Source organism: Melanerpes formicivorus, unplaced genomic scaffold (genome assembly GCF_026170545.1).
Source record: "Melanerpes formicivorus ecotype bairdi unplaced genomic scaffold, bMelFor1.0.p_v2 SCAF_11, whole genome shotgun sequence".
Lineage (NCBI taxonomy): Eukaryota > Metazoa > Chordata > Aves > Piciformes > Picidae > Melanerpes > Melanerpes formicivorus.
In genome coordinates this window covers 5,822,273-5,839,810 of record NW_027142363.1, presented here as the reverse complement: position 1 = coordinate 5,839,810, position 17,538 = coordinate 5,822,273, and the positions used below count along the sequence as shown (strand labels likewise).

The window sequence follows — 17,538 nt, the reverse complement described above, 5'->3', positions numbered from 1 at the left end:
CAATTCTTCCTTCATAGCATGGGAATCTCAATACTGACTCAAAATGTAGCTTAACATCTCATTCACACTAAACCCTAACAGCACAGCCCATGCACCACATTCACCAGGAAAACTAATATGTGGCATAGCATTATTAAAACCATCCCTCCACCAGAAGATACAGCTCTGCAGCTATCAGCAGAAGGTAGTACAACACTTCTGCCACCCCAGATCACAAGCCAGTGTACTCACCCTAAATAGGCAGGCAAGAAGGTGTAAGCCGTTGAAGCTAAGAGAGAGACTTGCATTCCCTTTACTCACTTCTGAAAACGAGGATGGTAATGCAGAGCAGAAAGGTGGTGTGGACAGAATTAATCAAAAAGAAGTTTCATAGAAATTTTTCCATTGATGGTCTGCAGAGCCCTTTAGTCTATTGCAAGTTTTGAAGTTCTAAGGAAATCTAGTGATAGGGACTTGAACACCTCTCCTATGAAGGAAGACTCAGAGAACTGGGGTTATTTAGTCTTGAAAGAGAAGGCTGAGAGGGGTGTTAGGGAGTTTATTTGAATTTATGATTAAGATATTAACAGCATGGCCCTATGAGGAGAGGCTGAGGGAGCTGGGGTTGCTTAGCCTGCAGAAGAGGAGGCTCAGGGAAGACCTTATTGCTGTCTACAACTACCTGAAGGGAGGTTGCAGCCAGGTGGGGGTTGGGCTCTTCTCCCAGGCAACCAGCACCAGAACAAGAGGACACAGTCTCAAGCTGTGCCAGGGAAAGTTTAGGCTGGATGTTAGGAAGAAGTTCTTCACAGCAAGAGAGATTGGCCACTGGAATGTGCTGCCCAGGGAGGTGGTGGAGTCACCATCACTGGAGGTCTTTAGGAAGACTGGATGGGGCACTTGATGCCATGGTTCAGTTGATTAGATGGTGTTGGATGACGGGTTGGACTCGATCTCAAAGGTCTCTTCCAACCTGGTTCATTCTATTCTAATATTAATAAAATATTAGTAACTTTTTTATTAATATGAACAAATTGCCAAAACTTATCAATGAGGTTCAATGTATGGCTACAATATATATCTGCAGTGGGAATGTACAGTATTTAGGCAATACAACAATTTTTAACAATTTAAGCAAACTGGTAGGAATAACAGGGAAAGATTGAACCCCCAGGAGCAAAGGGCACTCAACCACAGCGGGGGGTGGAGACTCAAGACTCGATAAGAACCCTTAGGCCAAAGAGGCAATGAATTAATTACTCACAAAAGGTTCTACCCCAAAGAGGGGAGTGCTGCTGCTGTGTATTAGCCATTGAGGCTCTTGGAGCGCTCTCCTGTGCCAGGCACAGGTGGTTGCCGGCAGGGATGCCACGTGGTCTTGGGGCTGGGCTGGCTTCAGCAGGAGGTGGGCTGTTTATGACGCTATTACTGTGATGGGCTCTTGCTTTGTCCTGGGTAAACTGAGGCATGGCAAAATTCTAGTTGCAAAGGGAAGCAGGCTTGGCATCAGCTCCTAAGCTCATGGCTTCTCTAGCTTGCAGTGAGTAGGCCTGGGGCTTTCATCCCAGGCTCTGGACTGGGCAACTCAAGGCAGCTTCAAGGAAGGCAGGTTCAAGCAGGCAATTCAAGCAAGGCAAGACAAAGGCAACTAAAAATTAGCCTGTATATATAGCTTGCCTGAGATTCAATTGGGCCAATAGGGCAACTGAAGCCCCCCCAGAGTTACCCAATGAAAAGGGGTTCTGCCAGGCTGTGGCCATAAAAGTCAGAAAGATAGGCCTGGTCAGGCAGCAGTGGCCAGTACATGTGCTCTTACCACAACAGTGAACTTGTTTACCAGACACGTTAGGTCCTGTCCCTTTGTTCCTTTTCCCACAGTAACCTGACTTCCTGCAGGAAGGAGGTGGGGAGAGGGGGACCACATCTAGACACATCAGGGTCTGTCTGGCTTTGTGCTGGGCCCATTTGGCCCTACCACGACAAGGGGATCTTATCAACATCTGTAAATATCTGAAGGGTGGGTGTCAAGATGAAGTGATAGTCTCTTTTTGGTGGTGCCCAGTGACAGGACAAGGAACAACAGGTACAAGCTAGAACACAGGAAGTTCCACCTCAACATGAGGAGACACTTCTTTATGGTGAGGGTGACAGAGCACTGGAACAGGCTGCCCAGAGAGACTGTGGAGGCTCCTTCTCCAGAGGCTTTCAAAACCTGCCTGGATGCATTCCTGCGTGGCCTGCCCTGGGTGATCCTGCTTTGGCAGGGCGGTTGGTCTCGATTATCTCTGGAGGCCCCTTCCAATGCCTAACATTCTGTGATTCTGTGTTAAAAAGTGATAAATCTAGCACTGAGGCCAAAAGCCCACAATACAAGTAGAAATGTTAATGCTGTAAGAAAGCAACATTTCAGATGGTGATTGTACTCAGCCATTGCACACACTACAGCTGCTAGCCACTCTCTCTGCAAGCTTGGCTGAGGCATGTTGGCACAATACAGCTTATGACCTTCATATTCAGCACAGCACTAATGTAAGTGATATCAAAAAACCAGCCATTTCTCAGAACACATTGTTGTCAAATCAAGTTACAGGCATTCACAAACATTCAAAAAATGCCATTTGCCAACCTGATGCAGTGAATAGGAAAAAGGATCTCCATTTACTTGGCATAAAGCCTGAGTTCCTAGCATTACAAAAGGCATACCCCAACTATCTGTGCAGCACTAAAGCATATCCCACCACCTCATCTTTACTTCAGTCCCACAGCTTTAGATTCCTTTTGCACTGTATTTTCTCCCTTTTTTGAAAAAATAAAGAGTGTCATTCAGTACTTAACTACAAAACAAAAAATAACAAAAAGATGCAGAACTTTTTACACACAACTCACTATTGTGGTTCATAGCACTGCCTTTCCCCTGTTAATGGTATTTGACCAGCTATTAACCAGCACTTTGCATCCCACCTATTTCACACTTAGCTCTCTGGCAGAAGTCAAACATTAGTTTAATTTAAACTAATCCTTAACTCCAGCCAAGCAGTTTTCACTCTTGACAGATACTGACTTCTTTAACAGCACCCCAACTGGTGAAGTATAATCACCAGCTAACAGAGGCAATCTTTATTTCCTAATGATTAATTAATTAATAGATAAAAAAGAGTGAAGTCTCCCTTGAATTCATAAAACCAGTTTGAAACACATTGTTACAAGAGCCTCTCCTACATTACTCACCTAATACTCTGGGGCTCGCTATTGCATTGTGATGCTAGGAGTCAACAGTCCCTCCATGTGAGAAGCTAAACACTTTCAAAGCACAGGTGTCTGCCTGCGAAAGTAACACAGTAACACAGCCACTGGGTTTTGATTGCTAAGTTTAACACAGCCATCTAAAACAAACCAAGAACCCAAAACAAAACTAACAGCAAAACACACTAAATACCAAGAAAAAAAATCAACACACACAAGCCCTTGTGACTTAGTGCAGCCTTCCCCATCCTGACATAATCACAGACGATTACAAGAGAATCAGAAAGTGAAAGTGCTCAGGATAGTTTCGTTTCCCAGAAAAGCTGCTCCCACACACGTGGCTTTTCTACTCAGTGAAAGTAGGAAAGACTTTCCTGTTTTGGTCCAGGTCCTGGCAACACACACCACCACCCCACTCAGAATTTTAAGAGCTCTGTTCTTTAAGTGCATGAAGTCGGTAATAAAAGAAAATAAAAGCCCAAACAACCAAGCAAAACCAAAAATCCTTTTAAAATCATTTAGTCCTACATGAAAACACAAAAGTGAAGGCACTGCTCTTCAGTTTTTCTGTTACTTTTTATGCTAAGGAGTATCAGGACTGTCACACTTGGCTCCAAGCTTTTGCCAGATGACCAGCTGGGAAAAGCAAATCAGCATCTTCACTAGAGAAAGCAAAGAGCAATAAATCATAAAGGAACCCCAGAGGCACCCTTAGGTGCCTCTGTAACTCCCCCATCACGGGCACTGCCAGCAATGGCTGTGAGGTGGTGACTGAACAGGCGGCCGGTTTGCAGGGAGATATGCAACCTATCCTCATTACGTGACCTCAAATGCATTTCTCACATTCAAGAGGACACCTGCACGTTGGTCAGGAACAGGAGGGGCTCTGGCCACATGAGAGCAGGAGCCTGCAGCCTCTCAGATCCACTGGGCAAATGGTACATCAAACAACCCTGAAGTCGACTGATCAAAAGACAGCTTTTCAAGGCTGTATCTCATGAAGGTTTTAAAGGCTGTATCCTATAAAGGTTGCCACCTATTGAGATGAAATATATATATAAAATAGCACAGCTCCCAAAATACCTTCCCTGCACACCAAGTCCTCAGTAGACACTCTTTGCAGCCACCCCCTGACATTCAGGACTGCGTTAACATCTGTTTCAAATGAACAGGATGAGCAGAGCAGAAGCAGACACATAAGCTATCACAATTTTTTTCCTTAGAACACCTAAAAAAAGAGCAAGGGAAATGAAGTCGTGTTAGACCTTGCTTTAAGCCATGCATCATTTCAAATGGCAAATAGCCTTAAAGATTTGTGCTTCTTTTAAAACAAACAAAACAAAAACCCACCCACAAACACAAAAACACCACCACAAAACCCAGCTGAACTGACACACCTAACTTTGCTCTATTATTCCTTTGATTACACTACCAATATGCTGCTGAATCACAGGTCTGAAATAACAGCGAGTGTGGGAAACCAAAGGACAGATAAAATAGACTTTAAATCCACGTATCAACCAACATTCAGTCTCTCTCCAAAAGCAGCAGAACTTGATAATACACACTGCTGAGAGGCCTGCTAAGAGTCAGCCTTTAAAACATGAATTCTTCAACCTGCTGTTCCAAGAGGATCATCACAGTAGTTAGGGCTGAGACACTGCTGAAACATGCCTGACCTCCCCATATTGTTTCTTCCACTTGCTAGAAAAATCACTGTTCACCCCAAACCCTGTTGCTGAACCTGCTTTGTAAGGGACATTAACCGTGGGAAGGATCTGTGCAGCATGAGGGCAGCCTGAGATGGTTTTCCTCTGGAAAGAAAATTGACATACATGGCACACCTTAGCTCCTTGGAAGCAAAATGCCTGACAAAAGCAGATTTTACTGGACAGAAATACAAATAGAACACAAGAAGCAGCTACTTTGGTTTTTTTGGGGTGGGTTTTTGTGTGTGTGTGGTTTGGTTTTTAACTTTGCAGGCAATTTGCCGTTATTTACAGGCTTTATTCTTAAAATGAACATCAAAACTAACCTAATGACGTTAGAAGCACACACGAGCAGTGAGCATGGAGATTAATTATCTGCTTCAGAGGATAAAAGCTTACCTAGGAGTCAAGATGACCAGCAAATATGAAAGAGAAATATTTCTTTCCACCTAATCGAAATGCCTTAACTACACCATAAACTAAAGATAGCTTCAGTGGGAAATGGGTTGTTTGTAGTTAGAGCACTTATTAATACAAACCTACATCTCCAAGTACTGTTGAAGTTTGACACATACTTCCTGTATGACAGTAAGAAAACATCTGATGAACAATGTTAGGAACCACAGTTCTGAATAAGGTATGCTGACTTTCTTCAGACTAACAGAAAACAATCATGACAAACTTTGAGGCTTCCAGAATAAGCTCTGGTTATTTGTGTAGCATGGGATTTTCCTTTTTTTGAGGGAAGATGAGGCGTTAGTAGCATGGTAACCTCTCCACCTTTCAATCACACATCAGAATGGAATAGAATGGAATAGAATGGAATAGACCACACCACATCACACCACACCGGAAGAGACCTTCAAGATCATTGCGTCCAACCCATCAACCAATCCAAACCACCCAAACACCTAAACCATGGCACCAAGCACCCCATCAAGTCTCCTCCTGAACACCTCCAAAGATGATGACTTCACCACCTCCCCAGGCAGCCCATTCCAATGGGCAGTCACTCTTTCTGTATAGAACTTCTTCCTAACATCCAACCTAAACCTCCCCTGGTGCAGCCTGAGACTGTGTCCTCTTGTTCTGGTACTGGCTGACTGGGAAAAGAGACCAACCTCTGCCTGTCTACAACCTCCCTTCAGGTAGCTGTAGAGAGCAATAAGGTCACCCCTGAGTCTCCTCCTCTCCAGGCTAAGCAACCCCAGCTCCCTCAGTCTCTCCTTATAGGGCTTGTGTTCCAAACCCCTCACCAGCTTTGTTGCCCTTCTCTGGACTCATTCCAGCAAGTCAACCTCCTTCCTAAACTGAGGGGCCCAGAACTGGACACAGTACTTAAGGTGCAGCCTAACCAGTTCACCATTTTTCTTCTTAAATGCAAACAAGGTGAAGAATGTTAAAGCTTGGCATTCAATTCATTATTCCTTAGTCTCCTTAAGCAGAGAGATACCTACTTTGGAGTCAAACAGTATGTTTTTGCAAAATATTCTCAAGATTGGCCTCCCCTCTGTCCCAGTATGCAAGCAGGGATAAAGTGGGTCATAAGGCATGTCAGATAATAATCAGGTAATGCAACAGAAATGGAAAAGAAAATCCCTGTCATGAAAAACCCTTGCTGGACACTTCTACAAGTACCCATTATCCGTAGATGCTGATCAGAAGTTTAGAGCTGCCACTAATTTCAGTTCTTACTGCAGCGTGGATCACCACGGAATTTACCACAGCCAACCCTTGACGGTTAGTCTCGATTTTAAAGGGAAACATTTCTGAACCACTGACCTGCAAGCAGCAGCTTAGCTGAAAACTGCAACATACATTTTTCAGACTTCAGAAAGTGCCAACAGGCAGCTCTGACTAGAGTCATCTGGTATTATGAAACAGAGTATCTGATAGGATAAGGGATATTAAGGAAGTGAACCATCAACAACAGGTTTTGTAGAAGATAACCTTGCTCGCTAAAGCTGTCAGCTGCGCAGCAGCAACAAATGAAGTTGTTGAACATAGAAGACACACACATACCATGAACCCTGCCAGCAAATCTCTGCTACATTAGCCTGCTAGCACAGCCCAACTGAAAAGATTACCAACTGAGGAAAAAAGCAACAAAATTAGTCTGTTCAGCCCTTCCCTTCCTGCTGAAGTGGGCAAAATCAGTGCTAACTACTTCCAACTATGATAGCAGTCTTTGGCAAGCCATGCCTATACCTCCAAATGAGCTTCCTGAATTCAAGTTGGACCATTTTAAACCATTATACCTGAATCACCACGTTCTCACTGTACGCTCTTAAGAGTGGAGCTATCAAACTTCCACACTGACTATACAAAAGTACAAATATCTTCATCCTCTTATAAAAATATTGCATGCCATAAAGAATAAAACCCAAAACACAACAGGGAAGAACAGGCATTCAAGTCAAGCAAAAAAGAGCTGTAGAAGGTGTCCTTTTCTATATATAAACATTTTTCAGCAATTCCTGGTGCACAGTAAACGCTGCCATGCACTTAACCTCATTTCATGATGCATATTAATACAAGTCCCTTAATCCAGCACTTTTTCACTCCAGCAAGAGCACGTCACGCCGTGCTGTGTGTCACACGCTGGAAATAGAGTTCACCTTTAGCAGACACGGATGCCGGCAGCGATCACACCGTGCATGTGCGGCATCTCCCGCCCGGCCCACGGCTCACACCGGCCCGCGGTCCCTATCAGACACTGGGGTCCCGGTCCTGCAAGTGCAATAGGCCCGCTCGGGGGCCCGGCGCCGTCCCAGTCCGGGACTGCCCCTTGCTCGCCGTCTTGGGGAGCCATGGGTCTCCCCCGGACCGCGGGGCGCTGGGAGAAGGATCCGGTGCGGAGCGAGGCTGAGCCGGGGCCGGGGCGATGGCTGCCCCATGCCGCCCGGCCGCGCCCCTGCGCGGTGCCCAGCCCGCCGCACACCCGCCGCAGCTTCGCGGTCGCCCTGGCCCCGGTCCGGGGCTAAAACGAAGGGGGCCGGTAGAGGCCGCGGCGCAGGTTAGGCCAGACCCCGCCATCAGCCGGGGGAAGCCTCTCAGGGGCTTGTGAGGAGGCGGGGAGGCTACAACCCGGTTGCAGCGGGGGAAAAGTTGCCGGCGGGGCGGGGGCCGGGTGCGGGGGCAGCCGCAAGAGGCGCGCAGGGAAGCAGCGGCTCCAGGAGGGGTAGGAGCCAGGCCCGGGCAAGGCCGGCGGGCAGGGACGCGGCGAGGGGCGCACAGCCAGCTCCCAGCCCGGGCCCTGGCGCAGCGGGCGGGCCCTCGCGGCGGGCGCAGGGCGGCGGGCTAGGCTGGGCCGTGCCGGGCCGTGCCGTGCCGCCGTCTCACTCACCTTGGCGGCGCCGCCGGGCTGCAGCACGTTCTGCTCCACCGTCATGGCCCCTCCGCGGCTCCCGGCTGCGCCCCGGGCTCGGCGGGCGGCGGCGGCGCCGTGCGGCAGCGGCTGGGCCGGGCCCAGGCTGGGCGAACGGAGCAGGAGGAGGCGACGGCGCAGGAGGAGGGGCGGGAAGGGGAGCACGAGTCACCGCCAAGCGGGCGGGCCGCCGAGGCGGACGGCCGCCATGGGGCAGCGCCGATCCGCTCAGGCCCCGCTGTCACTCCCGGCGCGGCCGCCCCCGCCGCCGCCCAGCGCGCTCGGAACGGCGACCGCTCCTCCAGCCACGCCCTCAGCTCGGCCGGGCCCGCGGCAGCGCGCCTCGGCATCGGTTCCCCAGCGGCGCCGCCCCGCGCACCTGCCGCGGGCGGAGCCCGCCTGCCGGCGCCGCCGCGACTTCCCCTTTCGCTCGCCGTCGACGGGACTGGTACTGCGCTGCCCCTTTCCCGCGGTATTTAGACCGGCCGCCTCCATCTTAGCGGTCGTGTCCGTCCTTGCGGGACAGCGCTAGCCTAGCACTGGTCCCAGCAGGAGAGGCCCGGTCCCGCTGAGCTACTGGGTGCCCCGGGCCGCACCGCCTGGGAGGACCTCTCGTCCTCCGCCGGCTGCGGGCTGCCCTTCGCCCGCGGCAGGGGCAGCTCCTTCGCACAGCGTTCTGTAGAAAATCGGAGTTTCCCCAGTTCTGCAGCGGCCGCCCAGGGAAGCCGTGGTCTGGTCACGACGGTGAAACCCAAAGCGGCTCGCCTCTTACGGAGAGCAGCACCACGCCCTGGGGATGTGTAGACCGGGTGCGAGTTACTCCCAGGGCTCAGGAGCTGTGGGTGGCCTGCCCTGCCGTCATGCCGGTCTGGCAGTCAGCGGTGTGTTTCGGCTTCGAGAGCCCGACGCGTTCCCGCTTTCTGACCAGTTCCAGCGCGGGCTACAAATATCGACAATAAACCTTGGCACCGAATGGCACTTAAAGTTCACAGAATCACAAAATGTTAAGGGCTGGAAGGGACCTCAAGAGATCATCTAGTCCAACCCTCCTGCCAGAGCAGGGTAAGCTATACCAGATCACACAGGAACGTATCCAGGCGGGTTTTGAGTATCTCCAGAGAGGTAGACCATCCCTCCCCACACCCCAATCCTGCTGCGCTGCCTGTTCCAGTGTTCTGTCATGCTCACAGTGAAATTTTTTCCCCTCATGTTTACATGGAAGCTGCAGATCTTCCTCTCTCCGTTTGGGTTTAACAGAGTGAGCTGTGAGGTGATGGGATTCAGCATTCAGATTAAACGGGAACATCCTGAATGATTTAACTGTTGAATAAAATATGGGCAGGATTTCAGGTCTCAGCAACTCTCAGTGAATTTTGGCATTGCAGATAAATGGTATTAGGAACGAGATTCTCCCCCTGTTGCTCTGCTCTGTGACCTCAAGAAAAAGAAGTAAAAGGACTCAGTTCCTAGAATCAGCACAAGCAGGGAAAAGCCAGCCTTGTGAAGTTCTGGGATTGCTGGGCCATTCAGAGTGCATTTAAACAGAAGCAGGTGCAGAGCTGCAGAGGAAGCTACATTTTGGATACGTGCACAAATAATAGTAGGTGCAAATAGCTGCATCCCAGGTTGGCTTCTCAAGACAAGGAAACTTGGTCTGTAGCAAAAGCTGAGAGCTGCATGTACTGATAGCCCTAAGTATCTGGAAGTCATGAGTTGGGACCTAATACAACAAAATGAATTGTGGTTACTGCTTGTCTATCATCACACAGAGGCTTATATTTACCAGTCTGTAATTCAGTTCCCCCCCTTTTCCCAAAGCAGAGCAGGAATCTTTAAAGGTGAGATTATCAGTTAATACTGCTGCTGCAAGACTTGGGACTTCAAGTAAAACACTATTTTTTGCACAGCTCCTGACAACCTGCAACTGTTGTCTTATTTCACTGTAGCTTCTGTGCAGCAGATGTTGCAGTCTGATCAATACTTGCTCTTCTAAAGTTTGTTGCTCATAGATTGTATCAGGTTTAATGGTTTTTGCCTTACATGCAGCAGTATACAAGGTGATATTTAAAATTAATGTTCCCAAAGGATTTATTGTGTGAGAAGTAAGAAACTTTGCAGATAATATAATGAAATCAGAAGTAGCTTTTAAATTACTTTTGGGGGGAGGGAATAAGATCAGAAATTATCTCTGCTCAGACTGATGGGTACTTGTAAGAAAGAAAAAAGGAGTAGACTGGGAATTATTTTAAGAAAGGTTTTCTGTTGCACAGAGTGCTGCATCAATTCCTCTGTCCTCTTACAATATGCTTTTTCTCATACAATGTTAAAGCTTCCACATTGGGTTTTTCACATAGGCCACACTGTGTTGAGATTATTTGAATCGGTGCTTATATTGTTTGAAAATGTTTGCTGCAATTTGAACTAAATATATTTGGCTAGCAGTTAGTTTTTCAAGTCTTTTCTCTGTTCCATTTAACTCAATGGAATAGCTTCCCCAAGAGATGGAAAGTTGCCATAAAGAAAGTGTTGGAAAGAAATTTTACTTTTTGTCTAATTTACTTCCAGTCAGGGCAGGATGACAAAGTACCATCCATTTAGAATAGAATAGAGTAGAATAGAATAGAATAGAATAGAATAGAATAGAATAGAATAGAATAGAATAGAATAGACCAGACCAGGTGGGAAGAGACCTTCAAGATCATCACGTCCAACCCATCAACCAATCCAACCCACCTAAACAACTAAACCATGGCACCAAGCACCCCATCAAGTCTCCTCCTGAACACCTCCAGGGATGGTGACTCCACCACCTCCCCAGGCAGCCCATTCCAATGGGCAATCACTCTCTCTGTATAAAGCTTCTTCCTAACATCCAGCCTAAACCTCCCCTGGCACAGCCTGAGACTGTGTCCTCTTGTTCTGGTGCTGGCTGCCTGGGAAAAGAGACCAATATCCACCTGTCTACAACCTCCCTTCAGGTAGTTGTAGAGAGCAATAAGGTCACCCCTGAGTCTCCTCTTCTCCCGGCTAAGCAACCCCAGCTCCCTCAGCCTCTCCTCATAGGGCTTGTGCTCCAAACCCCTCACCAGCTTTGTTGCCCTTCTCTGGACTCATTCCAGCAAGTCAACCTCCTTCCTAAACTGAGGGGCCCAGAACTGGACACAGTACTCGAGGTGCAGCCTAACCATTTGGGTTCCATGAAATTCCTCCCTTCTTCCCTACAAAAATACCACTTTCAAGGTCTGTTCCCCATCCTTATTTTCTTTACAATAATACAAAAATACTGAGCAATCCACTCTGAGGCGGGGATTTATCACTAAAATACTGACACAGTCTGACCCATAGCCATGCAAATGAGGATTCTGTGATACATATGGTGTTGCTGGAAACCAGACAGAACACTAGTTGAAGCACAGTGAGCAAAAGAATAGATTTTGTACCTTGTCAGAAAACACCTGACAATTTGGTCAGAGTCATAGTTTAGAAACAGCTCTTGACATGATGACATCAGTTTTTCTTAGTATCTTCAATATATTAAGGAACTATTGTTTCTGAGAAAATTCTAAAGGCTGATTACTTGGTTTCAGCCTTCCATTCTTTTCTGCCTTCAAATCTCATTGCCTGGAGCCCAGAGGAATTTTGTATGAACCAAGCAGAGAATTCAGCAAGATAAGAAGTCAACATCCAGAAGCTGTCACACCTGCACTGATACAGCATAAAAAAGAACCATAAAGGAGTCCTCCTTTCTTTGCTTACATAGTGTGGTCCTAACTCCTACAGAGCATTTCCTATGAAGTATAGTATCTGAGACAGGCTACCTTAACAAAGGTTCCACAGTCTTAAATTTCTGAACTCCTGTTGCTGTTCTGCAGCGATTATTTAGCTGTCACAAAGCCATAGCTGCAACCTTTTTCTTTCTAGTCTTAATGCTGGTACTAGTGCACAGAACGAGAAGCGATGGCAGGCTGCGTGATAACATTCGCTTGAGTCACAAGAGCTGACATTTATTTGTCTTTTTTTATCTTTTCCTGTTGCTTACACTGTTGATTATGAGCTGGGTAATGCAACTTTTATATCTTAAATAGTATAAGGTGTAGCGACATCTATTTTACCAGAAGTTTATCATATTTCCTCTTAGCTGTACCTCACTTGGAACAATCTTACATGGTAATGTTAAACATTTGACAGTGCTTTGCAAAGCCTCTTCCTCCAGCTCCTTGGTCCCCTCAGCAAGGCTGCCCTTGTTTGCGTGGTCTTCTTGCCAGCAGCATTGGAGAAGAGATCCACCTGAAATACAACCACAGCCTCCCCTCCCCCTTAAACCAGTTTTCTTCTGCTAGATCAGTTCCCCAAAATGGTTCACTGACTGGCTGCATGAACAGCTGTGCCAGCCCAAAAGAGAAGCTGACACTGGCTCAGCGATGATGACTGTTGAGCTTCATTTCACCTATTTCTTAAATCAGTCATGTGTCTTTCTGATCTGCAGACCGCCTGTTGGATGCAAATTGAGTTCCTGCTCACTTGGCTCCTTGTGTTCCCATTTTTGTGATGAGCAAACAAAACACCAGCCAACCACGGAACACTTTAGTGCATGTTTTATTGTATACAGAAATCATGTACAGCAAGAAATAGCTCATTGTTTCCCTCAGTTTTCAATAGGCTTGATTTTGTCTTTAATTAAGTACATCATTTATTTAGGGAATTAATCATACTGTGGCTACATTGGTTACAGCTTGGGAAGCACAAGTCAGGACTTCCTGGTTTTCCTCTCCCAAATGTGTAACCTACTACACTGGCCATGGAGAGTCACTGCTTTTAAAAGTTACATAAATGCTACAAAGGCACAGCTTCTGTAATTAACCCCAGAGAACAGTTTCTCTTCATTTGCATTTATAAAACCCCTTTTGGAGGACTTGCACTTAGGCCTTTTTGCTTTGTAGTAAGTAGTTCAGCTACCTGAAGCAAAATCACTGCCATTCAAGAAGCTTTTTAAGTACAAGACATTTTAAATCATAATGTGACAATTGCTGTCTATGTCACTGGTAACCATGCAGATATCATCTCTGCACTTGCACTTGTGGGTTACTCCACAAGAGAACCAAACCAAAAACTAATCCAAGTTGTAACTTAGGAAAGAGTGCAATCATTGTTTGCTAGCCTTCTGAACATATAAAAGTAAAACTAAAATGATATGAATGTAGTTTTTGCTGGTGTTCAAAACACAAGCTCATAGCCCATCATTTATGTGTCTTAAATGGAAGGTCCCGTACCTGTCAGTTGCTTCCCGACATGCCTGTCCAGCTATCTTCTAAAAGGTACAGGCTACATTTAATATAAAAAATCTGAGATTTAGTGTCCTGAATCCATATAACTGCAGCTGAATTAATCAGGAAGTATGGTTTCTCACAGAATTTAGTTCAAGTGGCTTACATTTAGCCTTAGCCATCTTTACAATGTATTTAGTTCACAGTGTAGAATCATAGAATCAATAAGGTTGGAAAAGACGTCAAAGATCATCAAGTCCAACCTGTCACCCAAGACCTCATAACTACTAAACCATGGCACCAAGTGCCACGTCCAATCCCCTCTTCAACACCTCGAGGGATGGTGACTCCACCACCTCCCTGGGCAGCACATTCCAATGGCTAACAACTCTCTCTGTGAAGAGCTTGCCCCTCACCTTGAGCCTAAACTTCCCCTGGCACAGCTTGAGACTGTGTCCTCTTGTTCTGGTTCTGGTTGCTTGGGAAAAGAGACCAACCCCCTCCTGTCTACAACCACCCCTCAGGTAGTTGTAGACAGCAATGAGGTCACCCCTGAGCCTCCTCTTCTCCAGGCTAAACAACCCCAGCTCCCTCAGCCTCTCCTCATAGGGCTTGTGCTCGAGGCCTCTCACCAGCCGCTGAGCAGTTCAGGTTTGAGTTCATGTACATTCCTCACCTGGAGCCTAAGCAATTCCAAAATGCTGGGAATGCACAGAACTAGCTGCTTGCTTTCTCCTAAGAGGTGTAAATGATCTGTTGTAAATAACCAAGCCAAACCAAGTGTCTTTACTTTCTGGACCACACTTGCACATTGATAATAGGTTTCACAAAGCTTTCCTGAGAGGCAATGAGCTTTTTCCTGTGGGGCTGAAGGTTGAGTTAGAGCTCAGCAACGAGTTCTAGTCCTTCCAGTGTGCACTACCCACAGTTTATCAAGCAACAGAAAGTTTCAGAATTTTTCCTGAAAATACTTCTGTTTATCAGTGAAAGGTAACTGACTTAAAGGAGCACATTTCACAACAAATCATGAGTCCTGATCTTTCTTTTTCTTTTTAATCCTTCTTTAAGATAAAATAATAATTAACACTCCCCATTTTGGGTTTCATCTAATGAATTTTTCCCCCTAATGTTAATTTTGAAACAATTTCAGCTTAAACATTAACAATTTTTAGCATCACAGTTGTGTAACAGCTATTCAAGGTCTAAACAACCTGCTCTGGAGCCAGTTCTGCAGACTTTGGTTTTTTTCTCTTTTAATGTTTTTGATTGGTTTTGTTTGTTTGTTTGTTTTTCAATAGCAGAACCTCCTGCAAAGTAAAAAGTCACATTCTTGTTTCCTATTTGTTTTCTCATTCAGTTTTGCTCTCTGTCCAAGCAAATGCTCATTGAACATAATGTCAGACTGTCATACCTCCTGGAGTTGTTTCCCATACGTGAAGTCATGTACAGGCATGCAGTCTTCCTTAATTAAATGATGACAGACAATTGCTTCATTAATCAACAACCTTACATCTGTTGGTCTGTATGGATGTACAAAGTTGCTCTTCATCAGGATCCTATAAGCCACAGATAAAACTAGAAGGCAAAGCTGATGGGTCTAGTACAAAATCCACAGTTTTTGCCTCTGTCATTTGTATATAATGGTCTTATCACCCATAATCTACTGCTCAAAGCTAAAGGATCCAGATCACTGAATTTCATGTTTTTGCATAGGCGTTCAGTTCCTAGGGCAATATCAAAATGCCTTAAGCTTCCTGCCCTAGGTGTGGAAGGGACTTGGATGCTTCAAACTGGGATCACAGAATCACAGAATCACCAAGGTCGATCCACTACATCCATCAGCCTAAGACTTGTTAAATTGCTGAAAGAGGTGTGGACCTAATATTCTACCCTTACTATGGACTGGGAAGCTACTTTTGAACACGTGGGAAGCTGCTTTACATAAGGATTCCTGTTTCACAACTGAAGCTTCATTATTCTTGCTCACATCCAACCATGCCACTTCCTTATCACAGCATGCTCTACGGCCTCCTCCTCTGGCTGCTCTGGAATGAGGGGAATGTTGACACTGAACTGCCTGATGGCATAGGAGGAACAGGGCACCCACATGTTCCATCTCCTGGGACAGTACTCCAAACATGAGCTGATTAAATATGGAACAAACATCATTACCACCTCCCTCCCTGGCTGTATTTTTAAATGTAAGGATCCAGGGCTGCTGTGTGTCATGTTGATTCATCCCCGTCAGCAGGTTCAAAGCATAGCTAACAAGTGGTCTAGGGGAAGGCAAACTGGGGAATACCTCTGCTTCCCTTTTAGGGAATGTTTCTAGGCACTCAGTCTAGTGGGTGGAAGCACACACACACACAAAGACAGCTTCCTCAGCACTTCAGCAACTTTTACCAATGAAAATTTGCTCATCTAAAAAATGAAGTTGGCTTTGGCTGTTTAAAATTTTGCTTTTAGATCTGCATTTTCAGTCAACCCAGCTGCAGACAGGTAGCTTGCTACACAATATGGTAGACATTAGTACAAAGGTTACTGTATTCAGCCCCTTAGAACCATTAAGGAAAGATCAGACAGTCCCTCACAAATGACCATGGCCTCCACAGCAAGACGTGATTACAGCTTTTGAATGAAGCAGACTTTGAGGATTTGAATAGGATTTGGTAACACTTTTTGCAGCATAAAGTTTTCATGCCCTCAACCCAGCAAACTGCTGAGCAGTAGGGATAGTAATTTCTTCAAAATAGACTGCATGATTGCTAATGTTATGTTGTCTGAGAGGGATTCTTTCTCTTATGTTCATTTATAGGATCATGGCTCCTTCATTTGTTTGAATAAATGTCAGTTTGCTTTGTATCTAATCACTGACAGTAAGACATTCTATGTAGAAATTCAAGTGGATGCAGCACATTAATGACACACGTGCATGGTCAGGCACATGCCCTGTTTTATTTTTTACCCATATGTATAGAGGATTATTATTTATAACTTTTTTAATCAGAAAATAATTGATTTCCCATATTGTTCCAATGGCCCTTGGCATTTGAACACAGTTATTGGCTGCAACAATAGCAGTTTTGTAAGTCAGGAGGCATCTGAGAAAACAGAAAAGTATCTGTTTTCTTTTCTTGTCACGGTTTTAACCAACAAGAAGCCTTTCCCCCCCTGTATTTTACAGAGGAATGCTGACACTTGCAGCCTGGTTTTATCTGAGCAGAGTGTTCATTTCAGAGATTAAAAAGTTAACATTTTAAATAATTAATACTGGGGAGGTTGCCTACCAGAAAGAAAGGAGAAGAAAGGTTTTAAATGGATATAAAATGGCACTTTTAAGACTTTATTTCTACTGACACACTCAGAGAAGCACTGAAGGGAATGTGTGGCTGTTGTCAGTAAGTGCTCTAGATATAGCTTTAAGCAACCTCCAAATAAATAGGTAACTACACTGTGTATTCACATGAAGGACAATATTTGGCTCCAAGAGTACAGCTGGCACCACAAAAATCTGTCACTTTATATGTTCTAATGAGATTTCCAGCCCAGCTTGTGCTGAGACGACCAGCTGAAAGCAAATTCATTTAATACGCCCAACATTTAAAGCTCATCTTGTCACTATGGCTCTTCCTCATCACATTTGGTTTATAAAAATGAAACTCACCTAACTGTAAAGTCATCTTACTGACCTTCACTACTACAGTATCAGGCACAGCAGACGCCAAGCCCTTTAAATGTTGAAGCATGGACAGCTGGGGTGAAACACAAGACTTAAAGGGTGACACATTAGATAAACGAGAGGCTGATGAGATGAGATGGGGTCATAAATTTCATTAGTCACACTGTTTGACAAATGATCTTCAGTGGCACTGCCTTCTTTCTCAGTGGGGACTTTTCATTGATGATCTTTAGCAATGCGTTGGTAAAACTTTATTCAACTCGTTCCACTGCTGCACGCTGGTTACACAGCCCCGAG

The 17,538-nt window shown here is 45.7% G+C and overlaps 1 protein-coding gene across 3 annotated transcripts in view; it reads right to left on the bottom strand.

Moving 5' to 3' along the window:
- Window positions 1-8,421, bottom strand: part of USP25 (ubiquitin specific peptidase 25) — a 96,890-nt gene extending 88,469 nt beyond the window's left edge. The window contains exon 1 of one of the 3 annotated variants that reach the window (XM_068144444.1): window positions 8,278-8,421. In XM_068144444.1, the coding sequence (XP_068000545.1) occupies window positions 8,278-8,322 (45 nt within the window). In that variant the 5' untranslated portion in view covers window positions 8,323-8,421. The remainder of the gene's footprint in view (window positions 1-8,277) is intronic. The other 2 variants (XM_068144443.1, XM_068144445.1) reach the window with 2 other exon arrangements.
- Window positions 8,422-17,538: the final 9,117 nt, after the last annotated feature.